Below are 22,508 nucleotides of genomic sequence, written 5' to 3' on the forward strand. Positions count from 1 at the left end.
TGATGGCCAGACGACTGGGTCAGAGCGTCTCCTAAACTGCAGTAATCAGTATCTATCAAAACTGGTCCAAAAAAATTACAGTGGTGAACCACCCACATGGTCATTGGTCAGAAATGGTCCATGTGGTCTAAACAGACGAGCAATTGTAGTTCAAACTTATGAAAAGTTTAAAAATGAAGTGCATCACAGCTGGTTGAGTGTGAGACTGCACAGCCGTAGAACAGTCAGGGTGCCCATGTGGACCCTGCCCGCCCAACTAAAGTGCCAAAAATCGGCACACGAGCATCAGAACTGAGCTTGACATTAGAAGACAATAGTGGGCTGATGTTATATATAGTATAATGTTGGACTGCAGTTAATGAATATTTTAATTTTTAATGAATCAGTTCATTATATTCTACAAAAACTGTAGACATCAAAGTTTCCAAAGCTCAAAGAGATGTCTTGTCTTGATTGATTAATAGTCCAAAACCTAAATTCTGTCTGCTAAAATGTAATAAAAGGAAACACTGCTTTTTTTTATGTTGTTTAACTATTCATCGACTACATGTTGCAGCTCTGATAACGTGTTGTATCCCGTTGCATCATATTCTGAGTGAACTTGTGAGATCAGAGAAGGGTCAAAGTCTGAAAAATACAAGGGAGTCAAATGTGCAAGACTTTTGCAGTTCAAAGGGTCAAAAAGACATAAAATCCCAACTGGCTTGTCTCAGTCTCAAAGAACACTGTTGTATTCCACCCGGGTTTACTTGTGTTTCTACCTGAAGTAGCTCTCCCATCAAGTCTTCCTCTCCGCCTCCAGGAGACAGGGAACCCGTACAGAGATCGCTCATCATCACTCAAACAGCGTCTTTTGTGTCTGTGTGTATTTTATAATACGTGTGTCTCGGTGACTGTGACTAAAATATGTTCCAGACATTTCAAAAACACATTTGTTGCCTCTCTTCTGGCTGACAAATTCTCTCTCTGCTGAGAGTTGATTCATTTGCCGTTTTTGTGAACCAAACAGTGGGTGGGGACGGGATAAGAGAACTGATGAAAAGAGGAGCTTCAAAGAAGAAGAGAAAAAGTGTAGCCTGTTAGATGAGGCCCCCTCTCTTTGAAGCCAGCTTCTGGGCCAGAGGTGACCAACGTAATGGACACTGTAGACAGTGTGTGCTGCTCTCCATCGCCAACTAAATTACCAGCGTTCTGTGTTTCTCCACAATGCAAAATGATCCAGGCTGCTATGTGGGAAACATATGAAATGTATAGGTGCTCAAATACAGAACATTTAGCTGCACACTGCTAGGTAGTCGAGTCAGTCGTTTCATGTGTCACCATGGCAACATCAAGCCTGTACCTAACCATGTTCATCAGTTTTTAGTGCCCCTCGACAACAGTGCTTTTTTTTGTTGCTACTAACAGTTTTTCTGTATATTTGCAGCACGTTCCAGTATGTGGTTCGCTTTTCACACTTTGCAGCATAAATGATGCGCAATGGGCTGTCACATTAGTGAAGATGGTTTGTTTATGTCTCTGTGTTTGTGGAGTTGCAGTGCGTTCAAAGCTCTCTGTGCCACTGTAAGACGGCTGTATCCTCAGCCTTGACAGGAAAGTGTTTACTGAGGTCACGGATAAAAGGAACAGGAGGGATGTTTTCCTATATATGTATACTTTTTTTTGTAGCCAGAGGAGTCGCTGCCTGTTGGTCATTAGAAAGAAGGTTTAAGATGCTTCTGTGTTGGCATTACGATTCTGACTAGAGGGTTGTGCTACGAAACGACGTGAAAGAGTTAGCAAGCTATGTGGAGCGAGCTTAAAGTCAGAAGTGCCACAGTAGCTCTCTTTTAACCTGGCGAAATCACCATGGTAACTCATGCTGAACACATTGCCTGGTCAGGAGGTTATGTTCAAAATTTCACCGATTCTTTTATTTATTTTAAGTGCAACAACGATTCTGTGACTCTTGCATTGTCTTGTGAGTCCGCAGCTGTTGAAAATGTCTAAATGTTATTATAGTCGATTCTAATATGCTGTTAAGTCTCTTTTAAACTCCTGGGTGTGCAGCTACCAGAGCACACATCAACACCTGTTCCATCAATAAAATAAATTTCACTTTGATCTGCTGACAAACTAAAGCGATTTAATTTCATGTTTAAATGAATGCAGTTTAAAGTTTCAGACTCTAATGTGAAGCCATCACCTTACAAATAAACTCAGCGGTAAAATAGTAAACTTGAATAAAAATGGAAATTTAACTTCTCTGTATGTTAAATGACCAGACTTCTGCAGCATTAATCTCTCATGTTATTTGTAACACTGTTGCATTTCATTGTTCTTTATTTTTATGTTCGTTGTAGATTTTTAGCACCCTTTTTTCACCTGATAATCTCTCTAGAATAGAAGAGACTACAATATGAATAATTTTTGTATGATATTTGCATGCTAGTGCACACAGGTGCTGTAACCACCGTTGTATTACCTGTGATCTCAGGGTTTTAGGTTTTGCCAAACCAGCTATTGCAACAAAATTCTGGCTGTGTTGAACTTCCTTGGTAGTATACCTCTCTAGGTGCTACATCCTTCTTTCTATGTATGTTGTTGACTAAAGGAGAGAACGGCAGAACTATGTTGAGAAATTCTAAAAGCTACATCCACACTGGAAGCGACGCAGTAACGTGGTGATCAGGGACCACGGAAACTGAATAGCATTCCACAACTTCAAGTGACTGTGGGTGAAATAACCGCTGGTGATGGGAAGTGGGCGGGCCCAAGATAAACTTTTCTCAACTTTGAAGCAAAGTTAAACCAACTACCAATGAGAGAAAAGAATATTGTTAAGAATAAGTTAGAGGGTAACCTAGGCAACTGCATCCTGGAACGTCTGAAGTGACCAGCCGTCAACTTCACAGCGATGCGAACTGTGTGTGAGCAGCTTAAAGATGAAGTTAACTGTTGGTTTCATTATCGGTCTAAATGAACTGGATATGAACATGCTACCTTTTTTCAGTGGGGATTTCACGATAAAGCTTTAGAAGCGTTTGTGTTTTTATTTCTGTTATGTTTATTTGATACAGAGTAACCCAAAATTGCTAAAGCACATCAAAAGCAGGAGTCAAATTGATTTTAATAATAAGGAGAAAAGCTGCATTAATGTGACCACTCTGTACTCAGAAACAATGCCTCAGCATGTGACTGGTAAAGCTGCTGTTGCTGAACTTTCACAGTCGGTATAAAAGGCTATAAAATATAAGTTTAGCCTAGTATCTTCATCTAGTGGCAGCCTGCTCCCCTAGGAGCCACACAGTGTTACAGTATACAATGTTATGCCAAAAGTTAATTGTGTGCTGACAACCCTTAGCCACAGGGAAGGCTGCGCTGCTCTCCAAAATTAGGTTTACATCACCAGTACCCCACTGTTCACAAAAGACCAAGACAAAGGGGTGCAATACAACCAATTAAGTAAAGCTTTTTGCTTTTGTAGACAAAGGACCATAAATGCAAAGCGACATCAAACTCTAAGTGGAGTATACTAGTAACTGTGGGATAAATTCACTGGAACTTCGAGCCTCCGAGTGCGCTGGACTCAGAAGAGCCATTTGTGCTTGTTGTTGGTCTCTACCACTCAAGCTGCTACAATAAGGAAGTAAAATACATAGAAATCAATAATATCCCCCCAAATAAACCTTCCTAACAAGAAAATGCAACCAATTCTCCAGACGGTTGTTAGAAGGGGATTTTTTTGAGCCTCTATCTGAAGCTTTTTTTGTTATTGTTTGTGAAGAGGCGAGAGCTGGATTGTGTGCATGTTCTTGGGCACCATATGGTACTCGTGGATGCAGCTGGGCTTTTTGATCATAACCTCGCATACAGTAAGCTGTGAGTGGTTGTGGCAAAGCCACAGTGCTAAATAAAGCAGTCACTGCCATCAATACGGCATGTTCAAAACATCCCGGCCACCAGGGCAGCGGGGGGAAAAAATACACATTTGGTGGTTGCAGTTTGTGAAATGAAGGCATTCAAATAACAAGTGAAAACTTGGATAATTATGATGAAGTTGAGTTTTCTTTAGTTGCTGTGATGCTTTAAACAACAGAACAACTCTGAGCAGTGAAAAGGAATCAAAGAAAAACTGAGGGACAGAGGAGCAGGGGGGATGTAAGCTCTGTATTTGTGTAATGGGGCCTCGTCTCTGCTGTGTTGAGGCTGAAATGTTTGTGATAACCTGCTGGGTATGTCTCTCTGTCTCCCCTGCAAGCTTCCTTCTGCTTGGCTTTAGTATCCCATTACAGTCTGTCCCTTATTTGTTCGTCTGGTCTGCACCCAGCCACCCCGCTAAAGTAGCCTCCTTCCATAGTCAAGGAGCTCCTTTCATCCCCGTTCAGCCTCTGCCAGAGGCCAGCTTAATCAAAGGTAGGAAAATTTTAGGATCACTTACATATAGAAGATTCTGGCTTCCTTAATTGCAAGGTTTCCTGAGCAATGTTTTGAAGGAATATATTGAGCAAAATTGTAAGTCTAATGGTCACATACTAAATTGACAAGCACGTAACAATAAATATCATCAGAGAGCAAAAAAATAAATAAAACATTTGCAATCTATAACATGCAAAAGCTCCTCGTAGGTAAAGGCTGCTAAAAACCTGATAAGAAAGAAGGACGAGCTGCTGTTTATTCAGTGACATTGAACCTGTGCAGCCATTAAATCTTACCTTTGGAGCTAAGACAATAGCTATCGACTACTGTAGGAAAATCACGCTGCATGAAGGAAAAACAATCTCTGCTCACAATTCAGATTTATTTATTCCTAGCTTTAGGCAAAGACTCTTATTTTAATTTATGAGTGTTCCAGGAGCTCACTGAAGCGGGTGCCCACTCTCACAAGTCACCAGAACAAGGCTTGCTGAACAGATCTTCCAAACACAATAACAATCTAGCCCCCGATTTTCATTCTAAAGTGTGTTATGAATATTCATAAATATAGGCTTCTTAGATTTTGATTCAATATGTGGAGCCTTTATAGCATTCCTCCTATCAGGCAAAGAATCGTATTTCTCGTGCAAGATGATGTGTGTGTAGATATACATATATATTACTGTGCCTTCCTCCATATATCTCTCTTCCTCACAGAGATACTCAAGATCAAAACCCATAATATAATCTTCACTTCAGTTATTGCTTTTAGATGCTTGTAAAATTGCATTGAAGTCAGACAAATATAGATATGTAGTTAAGAACAGGAGGACTAAATACTTGAACCGAGCTACATATTTATACTACAAACAGGCAAGAAAGATAAACACGAGATGGGCGTAGTTGGTAATACGAAGTGATAAAACCTGACTCACTGAATAAATTATTACATTAACAAGTTATAAAGATGACGACAGCGAAAATGAACAACACAAAACTGTTTTATTCAGCTTTGCGATATTTAGTGTGACTCCTCTGGGACTGACATGGTTAGCTGTGATACACACTTCCATATGTGTAATATTGAGCTATGTGAGAGCTGCGGGGTGTCAACCAACGTTGTTGGCAACTGGGAGACCACAGATATAAATGTGCAAGTGGAAAACAGGATGGCTTTTTAAGAAAATTGCAGAGACATACACAGTCTGTCTGTAATAAATCCTTCAATGTGAATAATAATATGAACATTGTAACCTGCTCATTATGAGGTTAATCAGCGTGTCCTCCCGGTATGAATGTTTAAAAGACTCGAAAATACCAAGTGGGTAATTTTTAAATAAGGATGCATCCACAACCTCAGGAACAGCGTAGCTCTTTGATGTCTGCTACAGTTACTGCAAATCCTGCTCTGTGGTCAATAAAATGAGGTACACAAGTGAACAATTATCCCAGCAACAAATTAGAAAGCTTTACTCAACAAGAGCCAATGAGTCTTCCTTTCTCAACTGATTTTTTTCCCCTTGATTTTGTGATTAGGGGCATCCGAGTTATCTTTAATCTTGGCCACTGATAGCAAATTGGCAACGATGGTTTCATCTTAACTCGTTAATGTTCAGACTGAAGTTTAGAGTTTTAATTTGCAATGCTTTAAAGCACTAGTTAAGCTCAACACGACGCACGAATTTGTTTTGAATCTATGGGGTTACGACACAGGTTAGAAATCCAGGTTCCTGTAATCGAGTGTTTAAAAAATTCACACAATTAACAACCAGATACATGGATACAGATACATTTGGGGAAGAAATATTAAACAATGTAGCTCCATGGCCATCAGTTATTTAATGCATTTTTATGGGATTCGTGGTAATTACCTCTCTGTTTCTTTTTGTTTTTTAAACTCAAACGCACACACACACACACACACACTGAGCCCAAAGCCAGATGCTTGTTTACAAGTGCCTTTGGTCTTTGAAGTGCAAGTAAAGGTGTATTTTTGCTACTGTCAGTCTTGCTGGCAGGAGGTAAGTCAGATATGGCTAATTCTTGTAAAAAGAGACTTTTGGAGATGATTGAATTGGTAATGTTAGCTCACACTAAGAGGGCACATCATGGGAAATGGTAAGGCAAGATCACTGGTAAAAAATATATATATGTATATATATAATTAACCATATTCCAATGATTTTGATCCTATGGATACACATTTGAGATTAGTGCGTGCAGCCAAGTTACCCAGGATTTCACAGACTGCCAGCCTAAATCCGTTTTCTGGCACGTTCAGACTTTATCCAGAATGGATTTAGAAAGTCTGGACAACAGACAACATTCTTGCAGTTTGGATCCAAGATACATTTGGGAGCGATTTCCAATCAGATTCAGCCCATACGCTCTGGCCACTCAAAGATTTAGAAGTGCTTTTTGTTGCACTTGCAATGCAACACACAACAATGTCAGACTCAGAGCGACAGAGTGGCGCGGACCAGAATCCATGCTGCTACTGGACGAACACTATGGAGGACAACAGCCCATGGAGGGAAGGAGGGATGCGAAAATAAAAGTTGTCTGTGAATAATTTGGGAGATGTAGTCCTGCAAAGAAAGGCTGCACTGGAAAGCCAGGCAACCAGCATAAGTTGTTAACTAGTTATAGGCAGTTTGAAAAGTAAGGAAAAATGATTCAGCTCATCAAAGATTAAAAATTAAATAAAACACACAAATCCTTTCTTGGGTAAATGAGGCAAATATAAGATATGATAGATGTAACATCTGTTTGACTGAATGGCAAGATAATCTTCAACGGTATTTATGTACTCTAGAAATGTACAAATGTGTTACAAAACTTAACCGAGGTACGTTTTGCTTTCAGTTACTGCCTGATGTTTTGACAGAAGCAATCAATAAGTAACATGAAGAGGAACCTAATGTACAGAGTGGATATATAATCTCATGTCAGTGTTGAAAATCCAGCAGAAGGTCACACATGGAAGCTCGGAAGATCCCTGTGTGCACACACAAAGGCTTTACATACAGACATATGTGCGTATATGTGCAGCAACCTCATATTATGTCCTCAAATTGTTTGATTTCTCATGCATTCGTCCCATCATTATGAACTATTATATTACCTCTTTCAGTGAAGCAGATTTAACCTTTACGGCCATGAGCAGGCAGCCTGATTACACTTATGTTTAATAAAAGGTTATTTGCTCTGGAATCATTTGGTCTTGTCTTGTGAATAGCTGGTTACGCATGGCTAAGCCAGGCTGTGTTGGTCTGCATGATATTCAGTATCTCAGACTATTTGGGTTTGCACTCCGTCCAAGGCCCCTGCTCATCTATACCAAATGCAATCTGCCTCCAATCAGGAGCGACACCACTGTTTACCGCCCGACTGTGCCACCACGCAGTATGTAGCCTATGGAAACCTAGACGGTGACAGACAGTAGCCGGCTCAGGCAAGAGACAGTCAATGGGGTGGAGTGAAGCTTTCCACTGAAGGAAATCCTGTAGAGTTTGAAGGCTATATTTCACTGGCTTTCAGGGAGAATGGAGAAGGCTATCTGAGACAGATCTATCAGGAATGTTCACTCTCACCCTAAATTAATTGAATGTCAGTCAAGGAGAAAGTGAAATAGAGGCAAGAGAGTGACTGAGACCTTTGTGTTAGTGGAAGTGGGGTGGCTGGGGTTCCAAACTTTAGCCTTAACTTCTTAAGAGAATTACTCAGTGAGAAGCCAGAGAAAAATGTGGTAACAAAGACAGATAATCTATTTGTGCAGAAACAAACTGTGCCTATGCTGAGAGAGAAGCCCGTAAGTGGATGGCTTCAAGAAGTTTAAATAAATAAAGGCTACATATATGGAAACTTTGATAAAGAAGCAATCGCAACAAAGTATCTGTAAAGTACAATTTCAGGTGATTACTTTAAGAGATTGTTTTCTTCTATAGTAAAGCATATTTAATGGTTTTATTCTGGTTAACAACAAACAATATCTCAACCTATGTCTGAATACTTGACATAACAATCCTTTATGTTAGACCTAGCCTTAAGACACTTTCTTACTGCACATGAAAATATTTTAAATAAGTACACATATATAGAGCTTAAAGTACTATAAAAATGTACATTTGTTTTCTTAAAATGTTCCATCTGTTAATTAGTATATACTCATTACTCTTAGATAGTCTGGTTAGATCGTGCGCTTTTCTATAACAAGTACTTTTTTCCCTACACATGCTTTATTTGTGTCATTCACACTTTAATTAATGAGCCCAAAGGTGCTTTGGCATGCACACTGGAGAAGCCAGGGATTGAATCACCAACCTTCTGATCAGTAGATGACCTGCTCTACCTCCTGAGCCTAGCCACCCCAGCAGCAGGAGGGTATATGGATGACCACAAATAAACTAGAGTGCCCATGCTCACACTGATGAAGTACAAATAACCCAATGGTTTAGCCCATTGATCTGTTTTTCAGTTGTTTGGGACATCAGTGTTGGTTTATAGGACAGAGCAATAAGCCATGCAAGGCTGTGGATAAAGACTCAACACTTTTCAAAGGATTTGTTGACACAAGACTCTCCTGCAAAGTCTCTTCTAATCCTAGCTTCTTGCTACGTTAAGCTATCTATTACACAAATCAGAAGCATTAAAATGTTACTCCATACCAGACTCTGCAAGGAGAAAATAAGAGCACTATTGCATTACGAGTTAAATAGTACATGTTTTTAGTAGTAGTAAAAACCACTGGCTGTGATTTAGCATGCTACAATTGTGATACACAGCATCATTGCTATGCAAGGTATGGGGAAAAATATGCTGATACCATTAGTCTGCAAAGCAAGCCTGATTATTGGAGTGGCTGCAGTTACTCAAAGCGATACCAGCTAATCAAAGTGAGAAATAGACGGTTTGTCGCCGTCTTCACCAAGCTGACAGCTAAATACAGTCATTTTTATGACTGAAATGATCAGTTCAGGGAAAATCTGCCAAGTAAAGAACAATGCCGATTCCACATAGTCATAATAGTCACTGATAACTTTAGAATATGCTGTAATGTGATGCTGGCTGTTCTTAGCATCACCATCATGGCTGCTGGAGATGTGTTTGGCCACTTGTGGATCCCTGCAGTCGTTGTAACTTTCTATACTGATTGATGTTTCATGGGTGAGAAACTGATTCCAAGTATAAACTAGTGCTACTAACAGACCAAAAAAAATACAAATTCAGTATGCAAGTATACAAATGCATCACACTGGACCAGAAAACCACATTCATACAAATCAAATCCAACAAATCAGATCTTACCTTCCATATTTTCGTCAGGTTTGTCCACGACACTTACTTCCATTTGAGGAGGCTGCACTTCCGCTGTTAAGGAAAGGAAGCAGATGTTACATTTACCCTAACATGACACAAGTGTCTTCATTGGCCTGCAAAAAAACAGCTCAGCCTGTCGTGTGTTCAGTCAGAGCAGCTCTGTTAATATGCCTTAAAACATGCATGTGCTGTGGACCGTGAGGCTCGGTCTGCATACAGTTAAGATCCAAGACCTCCTCACTTGGGTCTGTTTATTCTGTCTGTACAGCTGAAACGTTTGTGCATTTATTATTAACCAGCTCTGTACTGTAACATTACATTACTGATAGAACAAAAAAAATCTTAACATCTGTTTTTCCATTTAGTTATTTTCGTTTTTAGTTATTTTATTATACTACGTTTCATGAACAGAACTGATTTATTCATATCTTCCTGCCTAATTTCCTGCGGATATTAAACTGTAATTTAAGAAACAACAGAAAAACAAGGAAATCATCATCATCAGAAATCATTTTTATCATCAACACTGAGTATCTCAGAGGTTTTGATGTAAATGGATAAAACCCACAGCCAAACTGCTCTCTTGTACCTTCCTTACCCTTTGTATTGTCGTTGGTAACAGTTTCTTGACCTTTGTTTTCATCGTGGGCGGGGCTTCCTTCATTGATATTTCCAGTCGCTTCATCGCCATCGGTCTTTTTATCGCCATCGGTCTTTTTATCGCCATCGGTCTCTTTATCGCCATCGGTCTCTTTATCGACATCGGTGTCTTTATCCCCATCGGTCGCTTTATCGCCATCTTTCTTTTGAATTTCATTCTTACTGTCATGCTGTTCTGGGTTTTGCTCTGCGTTTGCTGGATCACCATCTAAAGGCACAAATAAATAAATAAATAAATAACAGGAAGCACATTTTGAAGGATTAATTCAGACACTGGGAGTCAAAGCTCTTACTATTAAATCTAGCTACATGTGGCACAAAACAAACCTGTGCTTCATTACTGCTGACAGAAATCTCTCAAACACATTCACACCAACAGGTAGCTCTTTGTCAGTTTGAATGGAAGTAAGAGAAAAGAAGGAAACATCGCCAAAAGAGTTGGAATGGTGGAGGTTTTAAGGGTGTCTTTTGGAGGCGTGCAGCCAAAAAGAGGGTCTTTTTCTCTTTTTAAAGAAAAGTCATCTATATTTCAAAAATATGTACAGTATTAGTAGTCAAAAACAAAATATGAGTGTAAAAAATAACACAAAGCTAAATGTGGATGAAAACAGTATCTGATGTAGATAAATTGGCTAATATTGGTTTTTGCACAAAGACTACATTTTTTACTAAGTAACCAAGACCACAGATTGAACATCATATTGATTTGTGGTGGCTGGATTTCACCTGCACTACACACACACTTGAGAATGATGTAACAGCAGCATTTTTTGTTTGTTTTTTCGCAGAATTATCTTGCAGGTGTTGTTTTAAATTGTATATTTTTGCTCTTCCAAGCTCCTAACTCTCTGTTTATGTCTCATGAGAAAGTAATTACATATCTCAGGTCTTGGATACCATCCCGGGGTAGCATTTGCTATAACTTGCTCATGGAATATCTACAAAATTCATGTTCAGAGAAGCTCTATCTGTCAAATCGCTGTCAATGGGATTGGATTTGAATAAAACAAAAACAGAGGAGAGACGAGGCGCTGCCAGTATGCAAATGCAGAATCTTAATTATATACCAGCAGCACAGAGGATATTCAGAAAAGAGAAATGGTTCTGGCTCAAAGTTAATAGTTGCTCCTTTAAAACACATTCACACACACACACACACACACAATTCATTTGAGGCTCTTGCTGTCAGCACAATACAACACATCAGAGCCTCTGGGTGTGTTATACATACACATTTAAAACAGTGTGTACTACTTATTTCTGCTCTGCTGACAAGATGGCTCAGGTTGGATTTAAAAAGGAAGAAATACTCTGAACTAAAAAGATCGAGCGACTGAGAAGCTGGATGTTGGTCAACTCTCATTGTGCGCTTCAATCAAATTCAATTCAATTCAATTCAATTTCACTTACATATTGCCAAATCACATCAACACTGTTGTGTATATATTGTAAGGTAAAGACCCTGCAATAATACAGAGAAAACCTCGACAATCAAATGATCCCCTTTCAGCAAGCGCTTGGTGACAGTGGGAAGGAAAAACTCCCATTTTAACAGGAAGAAACCATCAGCAGAAGTAAGCTGGGGGGGGTTATGAGAGGAAGACAGGACAAAAAAAACCAAATAACACACATCTCAGTCTGCACCCAGACAACACGTAATCGCGCTGCCACCAGTGTTGGACCCTTGATTTGTAACTGTACTATACCTTGACTTTGACTCTCCATCTCCACATCTTGAGGTTCACCTACATTTAGAAAGACAAGAGAAATTCAAAAGAGCAGAAAACATACGAGTTTAACGCCAGCGTCTGGAGTTGAATCGACTCGGCTTTCGATATCACCTCAAACAGCCTTTTCATTCCATCTCTTTCTGTAGCTTTGCCTTTGTTCTACAGTATGAGAGCAATGGATCCACAAAGACATGCATAAATTAAGTGACAAAAACGAAGGGAAAAAGAATGTCACTTCTAAAGCCATACATAATTGAGGGATTTCTTTGTTCCAAGCTTCTGTGATAAGAGAACTTTTTTTTTGTTAGAGTGGTGGCACATGGGATGGAAAGACTGTACTGAAACAAAGAAAAAAAATTCAATTTTTGATGACAAATGACATCAAGAAGCATCGGTAGGGCCGAGAGGCTCAGAACATGCGTTAATGGTCCGTAGAGCTACATTACCATTGTCACCGTTATCTTCATCACCTCCTCCCTCTGTACCTGAAAAGGGAGGGAAAAAAAATCATCAGCCAAACAGAGGCATCGGTATGAATAATACCAGTCATTCATTTTAAAAAGCAAAGGAAACAGTCATAATAATGATCACTGTTTAGCTGTTTATCTTCCTAATGCAAAGGATTTATTTTGAGAGTGTTGACGCCGCATTTTAAAGCAGCAACGTCCAACCTAAGTTATTTTTCGTTACTGAAACAGCATTACACTGTTGGGACTTTCTGTCCATGTTTGAGTTTACAGGTACTTGCTACTGATGTTTCTAATAACATTTTAATTACTCTATATTTTGCATAAACACAACAGGGGACCAACACAGGCGGTCTTTAACATATCTAGCTTTAAGACAGCAGTTTTGGGTCTTTGTTATAAGAAAGAGGCTCTTAAATTTGTAGCATTGGGTAAGTAATAAGCCACAGTAGTGCTTTGAATATTTGCAGGGCGTGTTACTTTATGTTGCGTGCATATGTTGTAGTGTTACCCAAACTCACCCTGGTCAGCTAGACTGAATACAAATATTTTTGCATTTTTGGTTATATACAAGTAAAAATAATCATCTTACAGCTTTTTATATAAAAGCATATATATATATAGCAATATTTGAAGAACGTTACTCATTCATTTCACACAGGTGCTGCCATCACCAAACTATAATTTCAAGTCATTAGAGCCTTTATCCTGTTACATCCTCCTATAAACTGAACTCCATAGAAATGTCCACCGGATGCACAAAAGGCAGAATTTGATATGAATAAAAATCCTATCTGTTACTACTCCCACCCTCCTCACCGCTTTCTTGCACTCTTGCACTCTTACACACAGACAAGCACATAAACCAATGACATTTGGGACAAATTGAGTAAATGAAAGCCATGACACCAATAAGAGAACATGCTTTACAATGGCTATTGTGCAGCTTCTATAATTGCTTTTTTAACAAGCTGCAGAGAGAAACCATTTTTCATATCTATGCAATTTTGCCCTGCACTCAGAACAATAAAAATGCCAGCCTCCATTAAATGGGAAAAAGGCCAGTTGTACCAGTGCTGCATGTTTGTCTCAAGTATCTCTGTCCATCATGCAGAATGCTGGTGACACACAGTAGATGGCGAGCCTTTCTATTAATCATGACTGGCATTTGAGATAGAGCCACAGACAGGGGGCTGAAAAGAATACTTCATTGGGGAGAAAAACAACTTAAGACGAATCCTCCGCTAGCCTTGAGGTCACCTTTTTTGTTTAAAATTATGCGAGGGCCTTGTATCTGTCCAAAGTATCTATCTGTGCCAAACAACAATTTATCAGATATGACAAAAGGCAGACTGTAATTTCCTCTTTGTTATTTGATCATTTGTATTTGGCTTATTGAATGAAACTGCATTCAATTTGTGATAAAGGAAAACGTGGGACAGATTGTGGATTAAATGCACACACACACACACACACACACCAAAAGACCACACACAAAAATGAAGGAAAAACAAATAAATGTATTGTGCAGATGTGACTTCTAAAGGCTCTGAGGTAAGATCCATTTAAATGCTGTCTCTTTAAAAGGTAAAAACCCAAATAACACCTTCAGGATATCGCTCATTCATCAATACGAAACACCAGGTGGCAGCATTGCCATAGCTTTCTTACCCAGTGCTCGCTATACAATACTGTCATCACTGTAAATAAGGGTCTGACATACTTCACACAGAAGGGTTCGGGCAACACCTCGAGACTTTTACTGTCAATATTCTGATGAATTCCACTTCAAGAAACATGGTGACAAAAAGGCAATTTTAGGTACTCGCCTGCACTTCTGTTGACTGAGCAAAAGCTGAATGTTTTTCTGAATAAAATGTTCGTCTCACACACACTTAAATGATTTATTAATGTCTACATCACATTCAGGGCTACAGTATTACAAGGACATAAACAATTTATAGGCTGATATTCAGCCTTCCTTTTGTACCCTACTTGCACGCCTGTTAAGTAAACATCACCTGTGGTTGATGTTTACTAGTAAATAAAAGTAATATCTCAGACGGGAATAAATGGAAATGGGAACAAGTTAACTGGAATGCGTGCACACTCACACACACCCACATCCAACCATTAGCTCGGCTCCAATCCCCCCCTCCCCCCAGGCCTTTCTACTATTCCTTTTATTAAAGCAAAGTGGAGCAAAGGACAGGAAAAAAAGATTAAAAATGAGGGAATGTGAAAAATTCATGAGACATGTGTAAAGGAAAAAGGAAAAACATGAGCAATAGCAATCATTCAAAGACCTTTTGCACGTGACGTGTGTGTGTACAGAGTAAAGAGTAAGTGCATTTGTGAGAGATGCTTTATAGGGTACCACAGAGCTAGATGGCATCCCACAGAGAGGCTCACTGTCTGTCCACACGTAGCATTATTAATCTGCATGTCCACTTTGTGCCATCTCTCACCATCCCCCCCCTCTATCCCCGGTCTTTCCCACTAAACTCAAGCATTCCAGGCAAACAGGCATTGATTTCCGGCTTAATGTCCACATTTTACTGTGTCCTGTAACACACTAATCTCACTAATACCAATCTGATATCAAATAATGGGCACTGTAGTGCCGCTTGCCAACTCAGGTGTGCTCTAAAGAGGTTAGAGTCCAGCTTGGAACTCCGTGCCAGCGTTCACCTCCGTGTCTCAGCCACCTTTTTACCTCTCTCGGTTTTTCTTTCTATAGCTTGTGGCGTCTGCATGCTGTGCTTCTGTTTCATGTGGATTACATCACAGCACAGCTCATCACACACACACAGAGTCAGTCTGTGACCCGCACCTTTCAAATACTCCCCGGGGATGGTTGCCGGTGACGTTGGATCATGTTAGCTTCATTTGAAGAAGAGATAAAATGCTGTTGATCAAACCTGAAAGCCACCTGCATTGTTCTTTTAATATGACTGTATCATGTATGGTATGCTGTGTAGTGAAATATCATTTTTGAAAATTAAATGAAATATATGCATCAAAATAAGCTGTATTATGATGCTGTTTGTGTTCAAAAACAGGAGCTGCTGTGTTGCTTGAATGGTGAGTTCTACCACAGGTTACTTGCTCTTTTATGTTTGGCCTGGGCGTATGTGTTAATTGTGTGCTTTTAACTGTCTCCTTCCTTGAGTCCACTGAGGCGAAAGAGGCCTTTTGCTTGTGAGGTGACAAAAGAACTGTAAATGCAGCAGTGCTTCTGTGTGGGACGGAGAGATCCTATAATTACCTTCAGTCCACTAACCAGTGTATTTATCAGGGGAAAACATTGGAGAAAACCTTGATGTTTTCCCTTCATCAGTACTGTGACTAAAAGCCCCTCATATCTGACCCATGGACTGTGGCGTGAATTCCCTGAAGAGTAATGGATCCCACAGAGGCATATTGACAGACACATTTCACCAACTCTGCTGCAGAGTTGATGCTTTTTGGTAGTGAAGGTCCTTCACTACCAATGACTATAGTGCATGAAAGAGTGAAATACATATTTTAGTTGCTAGAAGAGCTTGCTCTGGTACACAGAGGTAGCACGAGGCTCTCAAGCACCTTATAATGTCTGTTTTATGTAACTGACAGTGTGTTTTTGCACTTAGCGTTTCCTTTGCTTTGTGCAATCTTGAGTGTTTTCGATGATTAATCCCACCTATGTGCTACATCGAACCAGACCTAACCTTTACAGTGCAGGCAGCACAAAATCATTTCATTGCCTCCCTGTGAGAGAGGTTGTGTCAAGGACTGACTGTTCCCATGCTAGAAAGCTGTGCCAAGGCCTTTTGTGAATGGATTAGTTACTATTAAGCTGCGGGGCCTGATAAATTAGGATTTATAAAGATTATTACAAAATACTTATGCCCTTCTAATGCTGATGATTGAATTTGTGAATCATACTGAATTACTGTGGATTATGGCAAAGGTATGTTGAAGAGGCAGGGAGAAAGACTTATTGTGCTTTGTTGAGGAACACAGAATGCTGTGGCGCCCTTGAAGTGACTGCACTATCTAGACCAGCCTCTCACAATCAGTGTGAGGAACGGTTTCCCCAAAGACAACAGCCATGACTGCTATCTTCAAAAAATTCCTTGCAACCTTAAGGCTTGAAGACAAATGGATGGTGTACGATTTTAATTGCCTACTAACACCCTCCAGTGTAAGAATCTAATTATCTTTGGTCCATCGTATCGGAGAAGCCTATAATTGTTTCAATATTACACATCCAAAGGGGCTGAAACTGCAGAATAGCCAGATAATGGCTTCTTAAACAAGTTTGCCTCCAAGAAAACATTCTTTTAAAAAGACCAAGCTTCATCTTGTATTCATTTCCCCAAAGAGGAACTTGGCATCAGAAGAGCAAGAGATTACTGACCAAGAGAACGCTCCTTTACTTTATACACACACAACAATTGTTTTTAAAGTAAACACATATCAGTGTTTCCTCTGCCAGTAAAGTTTCCTTGGCGCGTTAAGAAGAAGGAGCCGGAACAAACGTGCACAGTCAGAACGAGCACACTCTACCTCTGGTGTTGTCCTCGCTCTCTTCCTCGGTTGCTGCTTTGGTAGGTGGTTTTGTGTTATCTATAAATCAACAAAAATAAACGGTGATTCAGTTGGGCAGACGCATCCTTATCCCAAAACGCTACCAGGAAGCAAAGAGCATGTCGTTCTGGCATCAAGGTGAGTGAGATGGTGTGAGTAAAGCTGACTCTTTGAAGCAGTGATTATTCTTGGCCGTTCTGTCTCTGTGGACCATGCGACAAAAGCCCGTGGGAGAGCGTGATGGCTCTTGTGTTTTGTTTTATACCTGCCTGATAAAAATGACGCTGGTGGGAGAAAAGGGGAAGAATGTGAGGCTTTGACACCAACTCCAGACCAGAGTCTGGGACAAAAGCGTCATTCCGTGTGAGAATTGCAGTCATTTGAGCCTTTGAATAGCTTCCAGGCTGACTGATTCAAACTCTGGCTGATGGAGCAGAATAAAAGGCCAGTCCTTGGCACCAGTGCAGAAGCCCATCAAACAAGGCCAAACTGGACCAGGAAAGGGCTAGTATGATGATACAACAGAGCCAGGAATTATCAGGGGTTGTTTCAGTATAGTGTGGTACTGTATGCAGCATAAAATAGCTGGTGAGGAATACAATAAAAAAAAACCCAACACACTTGGTCAAGACAAAAAAACAGCTCCTCTCGACCAAGCCTTTACGATTCAGCCACGTTGTTTCACTTTGGAATATCACATTTTACAGTGCACTTATAAAACAGCCCTTTTATGTTCACCCAAAGTGAAAACACACATGCGTGTAATTGGTAGATCATGGGGGTGACTTTTGGAGGAAAACATTTTGATAGCACCCTCGTTTCTACATCTACAGTAATCTGAAGACTTTCTTCTGCAGACAGTAAAACTAACATTGCGTTTCGCTCAGATGGCTGCACATGTACTATGAGGTTTGAGCAGTTAGATGTGGGAAAACCTCACTGCTAATCCCACTGTGATCGCAATTAAAAAAAAATAAAAGCTCTTCATGTACCGCTTTGCAACACTCTACCTTGGAGAGAATTGCTACAGGCGGTATCAAACATTTATCAAACATCTCATAAAACTGAATTTTATACTGTACGTCTGCAAGTAACAACCAAACTGCTGTTATTGTTATTATGTTATTATGGCTATTGTTTCTGCTATTCAAACGCACACACGCGCTTCTATGTGGCCATCAGTTTGTGCCATTGCTTATTCAGGACATCAGCGCACAGACAAATGTCAGTAGTTTATCCTGATAAGCAGTATCTGGTACGTTCAGGCCTTGTGCCAAGATGGTGTGGTGATAAAAGCATTATGCGCTGACAGTTTGTGTTTGTGCTATCACCCGGTGCACGCTGCGGAGGGATGTAGCTCTGCTGCTTCTTTGTCACTCGCTTTAGGTGGTCTGAAGGCATTGTGCCCGTAAGCCGGATGAAGAGAATGGTGTTGGGAATTGGCTTTGATATAAGCTCTTGTAATGTAATGCACCTGACATGAAGTATTTTTAACAGCGATGAGTCAGGCCTGGGATTCAACTTGTCGCTAAATGCATAAACATTCAATTTCGTCTGCTTCGCGAAACCCAGCAAATCACTGTCATAAGCTGAAGCTACACCACTCACTCACCCTCTGTGTGCTTTAATGGAGGTGTTAAGGTGAAAAGGCAACCATGAAATATTCTGTCACTCACCTTCCTTCGGCGGCTCCTCTGTAACCTCCATGTCATTGTCTGGCAGAGGGGGAGAAAACGACAGCGTGTCAAACCAGGCTCTTTTATAATGCACGAGCCGACTCATGGCAACATGATTATAATATTAGAATATCACAGTGTTATGATGCCGTCTGCTGAGACCAAACAATGAAACTCGAACCTGCACCCACCCCTGTAAATCGGGGAAATACGATCACGTTCGTGTGTTCCAAAAGCTTTTCGCTGAAACTCTTTCACCTCCTGTTCCTCATCACACTCAACAACCTCCTTCAATTTCCCACCAGATGGCCTTGGATATCGAGAGTTATTACACCAAATGACTGAGTATGTGGGTATATGTTTGGGGAGAGGGGGTCACATTCGTGAAACATTCTTTTCCAATTATATCTATGCTGGTAGGCTCAGCAGAAATGACATAAAGCCTCCCATTTCCTGAAAATACAAGGACTGCAGGCTGGCGTGGACAACTGCGTCTTTAAAAAAAACCAAAAAAACCCTTTGATTTTCTCTTCTTTTGTCTGTAAGTCTATTGTGTGAGACAGACTGAGTGTACTAGAGGTGTTCTGGGTGGATGAGTTGAGTTGCACAGTGCGAGATGAGACGGATGCTTTGGATGTTTATGCTTCAGGAGGAACTGCAGAGTGAGAGATGAGGCGAGAGAGGAACTGTGGATGCCTGCTCACGGCTCCTACACACAACACACACTCATAGACACTCAGATCTTGCACAGCTCAGCATGCCTCTAGATGCCTTGTGTCAGGCCACTATATACACAGTACATGTGTACTTGCCTTTTTTATGTGCACAGTTCATATGAATGGATTACATTATTCGTGAGGGCACGTGTATTTTTATATATGTGTGTGTGGCTGTGCAGGAGTCTGTGAAATGATTGCACTGTGGTTAACAAGCAAAAGCAAGCGTTAGCTTTGATGAAAGGCTGTTGTCATCTGTTCTGTAGAAGTGTAACCATCAGAGCTCCCAGTGGATCCAGCGACAGGCTTTTCTTTTGTATAACACTGAATAAAAGGGTACAGTGCATTAATCTAACCCTGCTTGGGGAAACAAAGGAAGGTCCACTGATACAGTACTACAACAGCGCAAGAATGGAAACATCAGGTGTCTCATCTCCGGCCACACATGATTCTGCTATGATCACAGCTCAATACAGGGAAGATGCAGTATGTTTCATAGTCCAGAACGACCTTTTTTTTGGTTCTTGCTTTCTTTCTAGGGCGTAAAGCCAAAGAAATCGCATACACATTTAAACAGGATGACGTGATATGATAACTGATGAGAAAGGATCAGCTGTTTGACAGTACACAGGCTTATTCACGCTCTAAGAAATAGATGACAAGATTGATTCTGCTCTCATGTCTGTATGCTAAATGTGAAACAATAGCTGGTACATGGTTAGCTTAGCATAAACTCTCTAAGCAGGGGAAGAGAAATCTGCAACCACGCAGCAAAGTTCAGTAATTATCCAATCAGAGTCACAGTGAAACTCCAGGACTGTTCCCGAACTGGACCAATAAAGACTATTAGCAAAAAGCCTAAACCCCAAATTTTCGTTTTCCTGTATTTTGGTGAAGTATATTGAAATATACTGGTGTACAGATACTGTTCTGTGCAAAAGTTTTGAGCTACCACTCATTTCTTTATATTTTCTAGGAAAATAGAAGTCGGTGCAGAGATTTATTGAAGGGTGCAAACATATGTAGAAATCGATTATCAGTAAAAACTGATTGTACAGTTTTTACTGTACAATCTAATGTGCAACTACCCCATTATTTCCAAAGGGGTCAGCACAGTGGATCGGACGTATTGCCACTGAGTCCAGTTCTTGTTAATTTAGCATACCTTAACCTTTTCTGCATGTTTCCCTTTCTTATGAATGGCTTCTTGACAGCCATGCTTCCAATAACAGCACATCTGATGAGGTTTCAGTGAACAGTACATGGATCAGCTGAACGACCATGGTCATGACTTTCAGATACTTCTTTTGTCCAGTTACCTGAGATTTTTTTAAGAACACACTGCACACTATATCAAGATCTGCCAAGTGTTTTGGCCAACAGCTCTTCGGGCATCACCCATTTAGTGCAAAAATAATATTTTATGTCTGTCAGGCTGTGTTATCTTTGGCATTTTTCATAGCTTCAACCAAAAAAACATGGAACAAATGATGTGTTTTTGTGAGAAGCTTCTAGTAACAAAATGCCCAAAGACACAATTTAAAACTGTTTTTTTCCCCTAAGCTGTCTGTAGGCACAACACTGATTCATCCCTCAAGTCAGGTGCCTGTTTTATGTTTGAATGATTCATAGTTCAGTGTCCAGTGGCTTAACAAACTAAAAACCACTCCTTTGAAAATGGTGATGTACAAGGACTGGACTGACAATGAGAGAAAAAGCAAAGACAAAGATAAATGTGCAAAGACTATCAGAACTACTGTGCAAGACCACTTTAAAAAATGACAAGAAAGTCTGGCTATTTGGAAGCAAAATAAACAAGAAATAAGGTGCAAGACTTTTGCACGGTACTCAGTATTTTTTTCTCCACTTTTGATGGAGCTCAGCTTTTTTCCAGTGTTTTATGCCATGCTAAGCTTAACTGTCTCCATCTTTTTAACAGATAGATATGAGAGTGTTATTGATCCTCTCATCTGACTCTTGGAAAGAAGTATTGACCCTATCATTAAATTCTTAATAGATGGTGAATGAACTATTCCTTTAGGGTTACATATTCACTCACAAATTGGAATATCTTGTGAGAAACGACATGGCCATATTTAAATTTAAAATAGTGTCCCTAAACCGAGCAATTCTAAACCTTTAAATTATCAGCGGGTAACCATGACCAGCCAACACCAAAAACACAGATAAGCAGCACATAACATTTGTCCATTTTCATGTCTGATTTATGCACAGGCTCCCCAACATTTTCAAATACGAAGGGCTAAAGCAGGAACCTCGTATCTGCCGAAGCTGACTGAGAGACTCAGTGTGCTCTCTGACAATAACATCACTAACACACCGTGGTCTCCTCATTTCCCTGCCCTGAGGGATAGCCTCGTGAAACCAACACAGACTTCATTTTCACCCCTCACAGGGATCCTGTAGCTCTTCATATCCTCCGTCAACAAATTACATGTGTGTGATAAAAGCCTGTGCATACCACAGCTTTACTGCTGTAAAAGCAGTGGTGTGGTTTGAGGGGGTTCTTTTACTATGGACATTTGATGGCCGGGTGGGTGTGTGCATGTGTGTGTGGGTTAGGGGTTAAGAGGCGAGGAGCATACAGTGTGTATTAAAAAGCTATGTAAATAAATATCAACTGGAAAGTGGGTGAAACAGTTGGAGAGAATGCAGCAGCCTCTGCAGTCCTGTGGTCTGTGTTAATATTGTCAGCACTGTGGCTGATTGAGGAGAAGACGAGATGGAGCCCAGCTTGTGGGCAGCCACCCGGATCATATTAGTGGAGGAGTGTACCCAGAATCAATTTCAACATGCTTTCACTCTCTACAACTACAGATGCCTGACTGCTTCCATGCGCGCAAATAATATGTGGCACGGGAAGCGTGTGGTCAATCACGCCAATCAGAATACATAATAGAATCGTGTTTTATGATTAATTGCATTGATTGAGCTCTGCTTCTTAATCAATTA

General features: G+C 40.3%; 1 protein-coding gene across 5 annotated transcripts in view; it reads right to left on the bottom strand.

Moving 5' to 3' along the window:
• macrod2 (mono-ADP ribosylhydrolase 2) overlaps positions 1 to 22,508 on the bottom strand; it is a 398,938-nt gene that overhangs the window by 9,935 nt on the left and 366,495 nt on the right. The window contains exons 10-15 of one of the 5 annotated variants that reach the window (XM_019366416.2): positions 18,820 to 18,858; positions 17,123 to 17,182; positions 12,551 to 12,589; positions 12,081 to 12,125; positions 10,304 to 10,582; positions 9,703 to 9,765 (exon numbers count right to left, since the gene is read on the bottom strand). In XM_019366416.2, coding sequence (XP_019221961.1) covers positions 9,703 to 9,765; positions 10,304 to 10,582; positions 12,081 to 12,125; positions 12,551 to 12,589; positions 17,123 to 17,182; positions 18,820 to 18,858 — 525 coding nt within the window. The remainder of the gene's footprint in view (positions 1 to 9,702; positions 9,766 to 10,303; positions 10,583 to 12,080; positions 12,126 to 12,550; positions 12,590 to 17,122; positions 17,183 to 18,819; positions 18,859 to 22,508) is intronic. The other 4 variants (XM_019366417.2, XM_019366418.2, XM_019366420.2 and 1 more) reach the window with 4 other exon arrangements.

Source organism: Oreochromis niloticus, linkage group LG13 (genome assembly GCF_001858045.2).
Source record: "Oreochromis niloticus isolate F11D_XX linkage group LG13, O_niloticus_UMD_NMBU, whole genome shotgun sequence".
NCBI lineage: Eukaryota > Metazoa > Chordata > Actinopteri > Cichliformes > Cichlidae > Oreochromis > Oreochromis niloticus.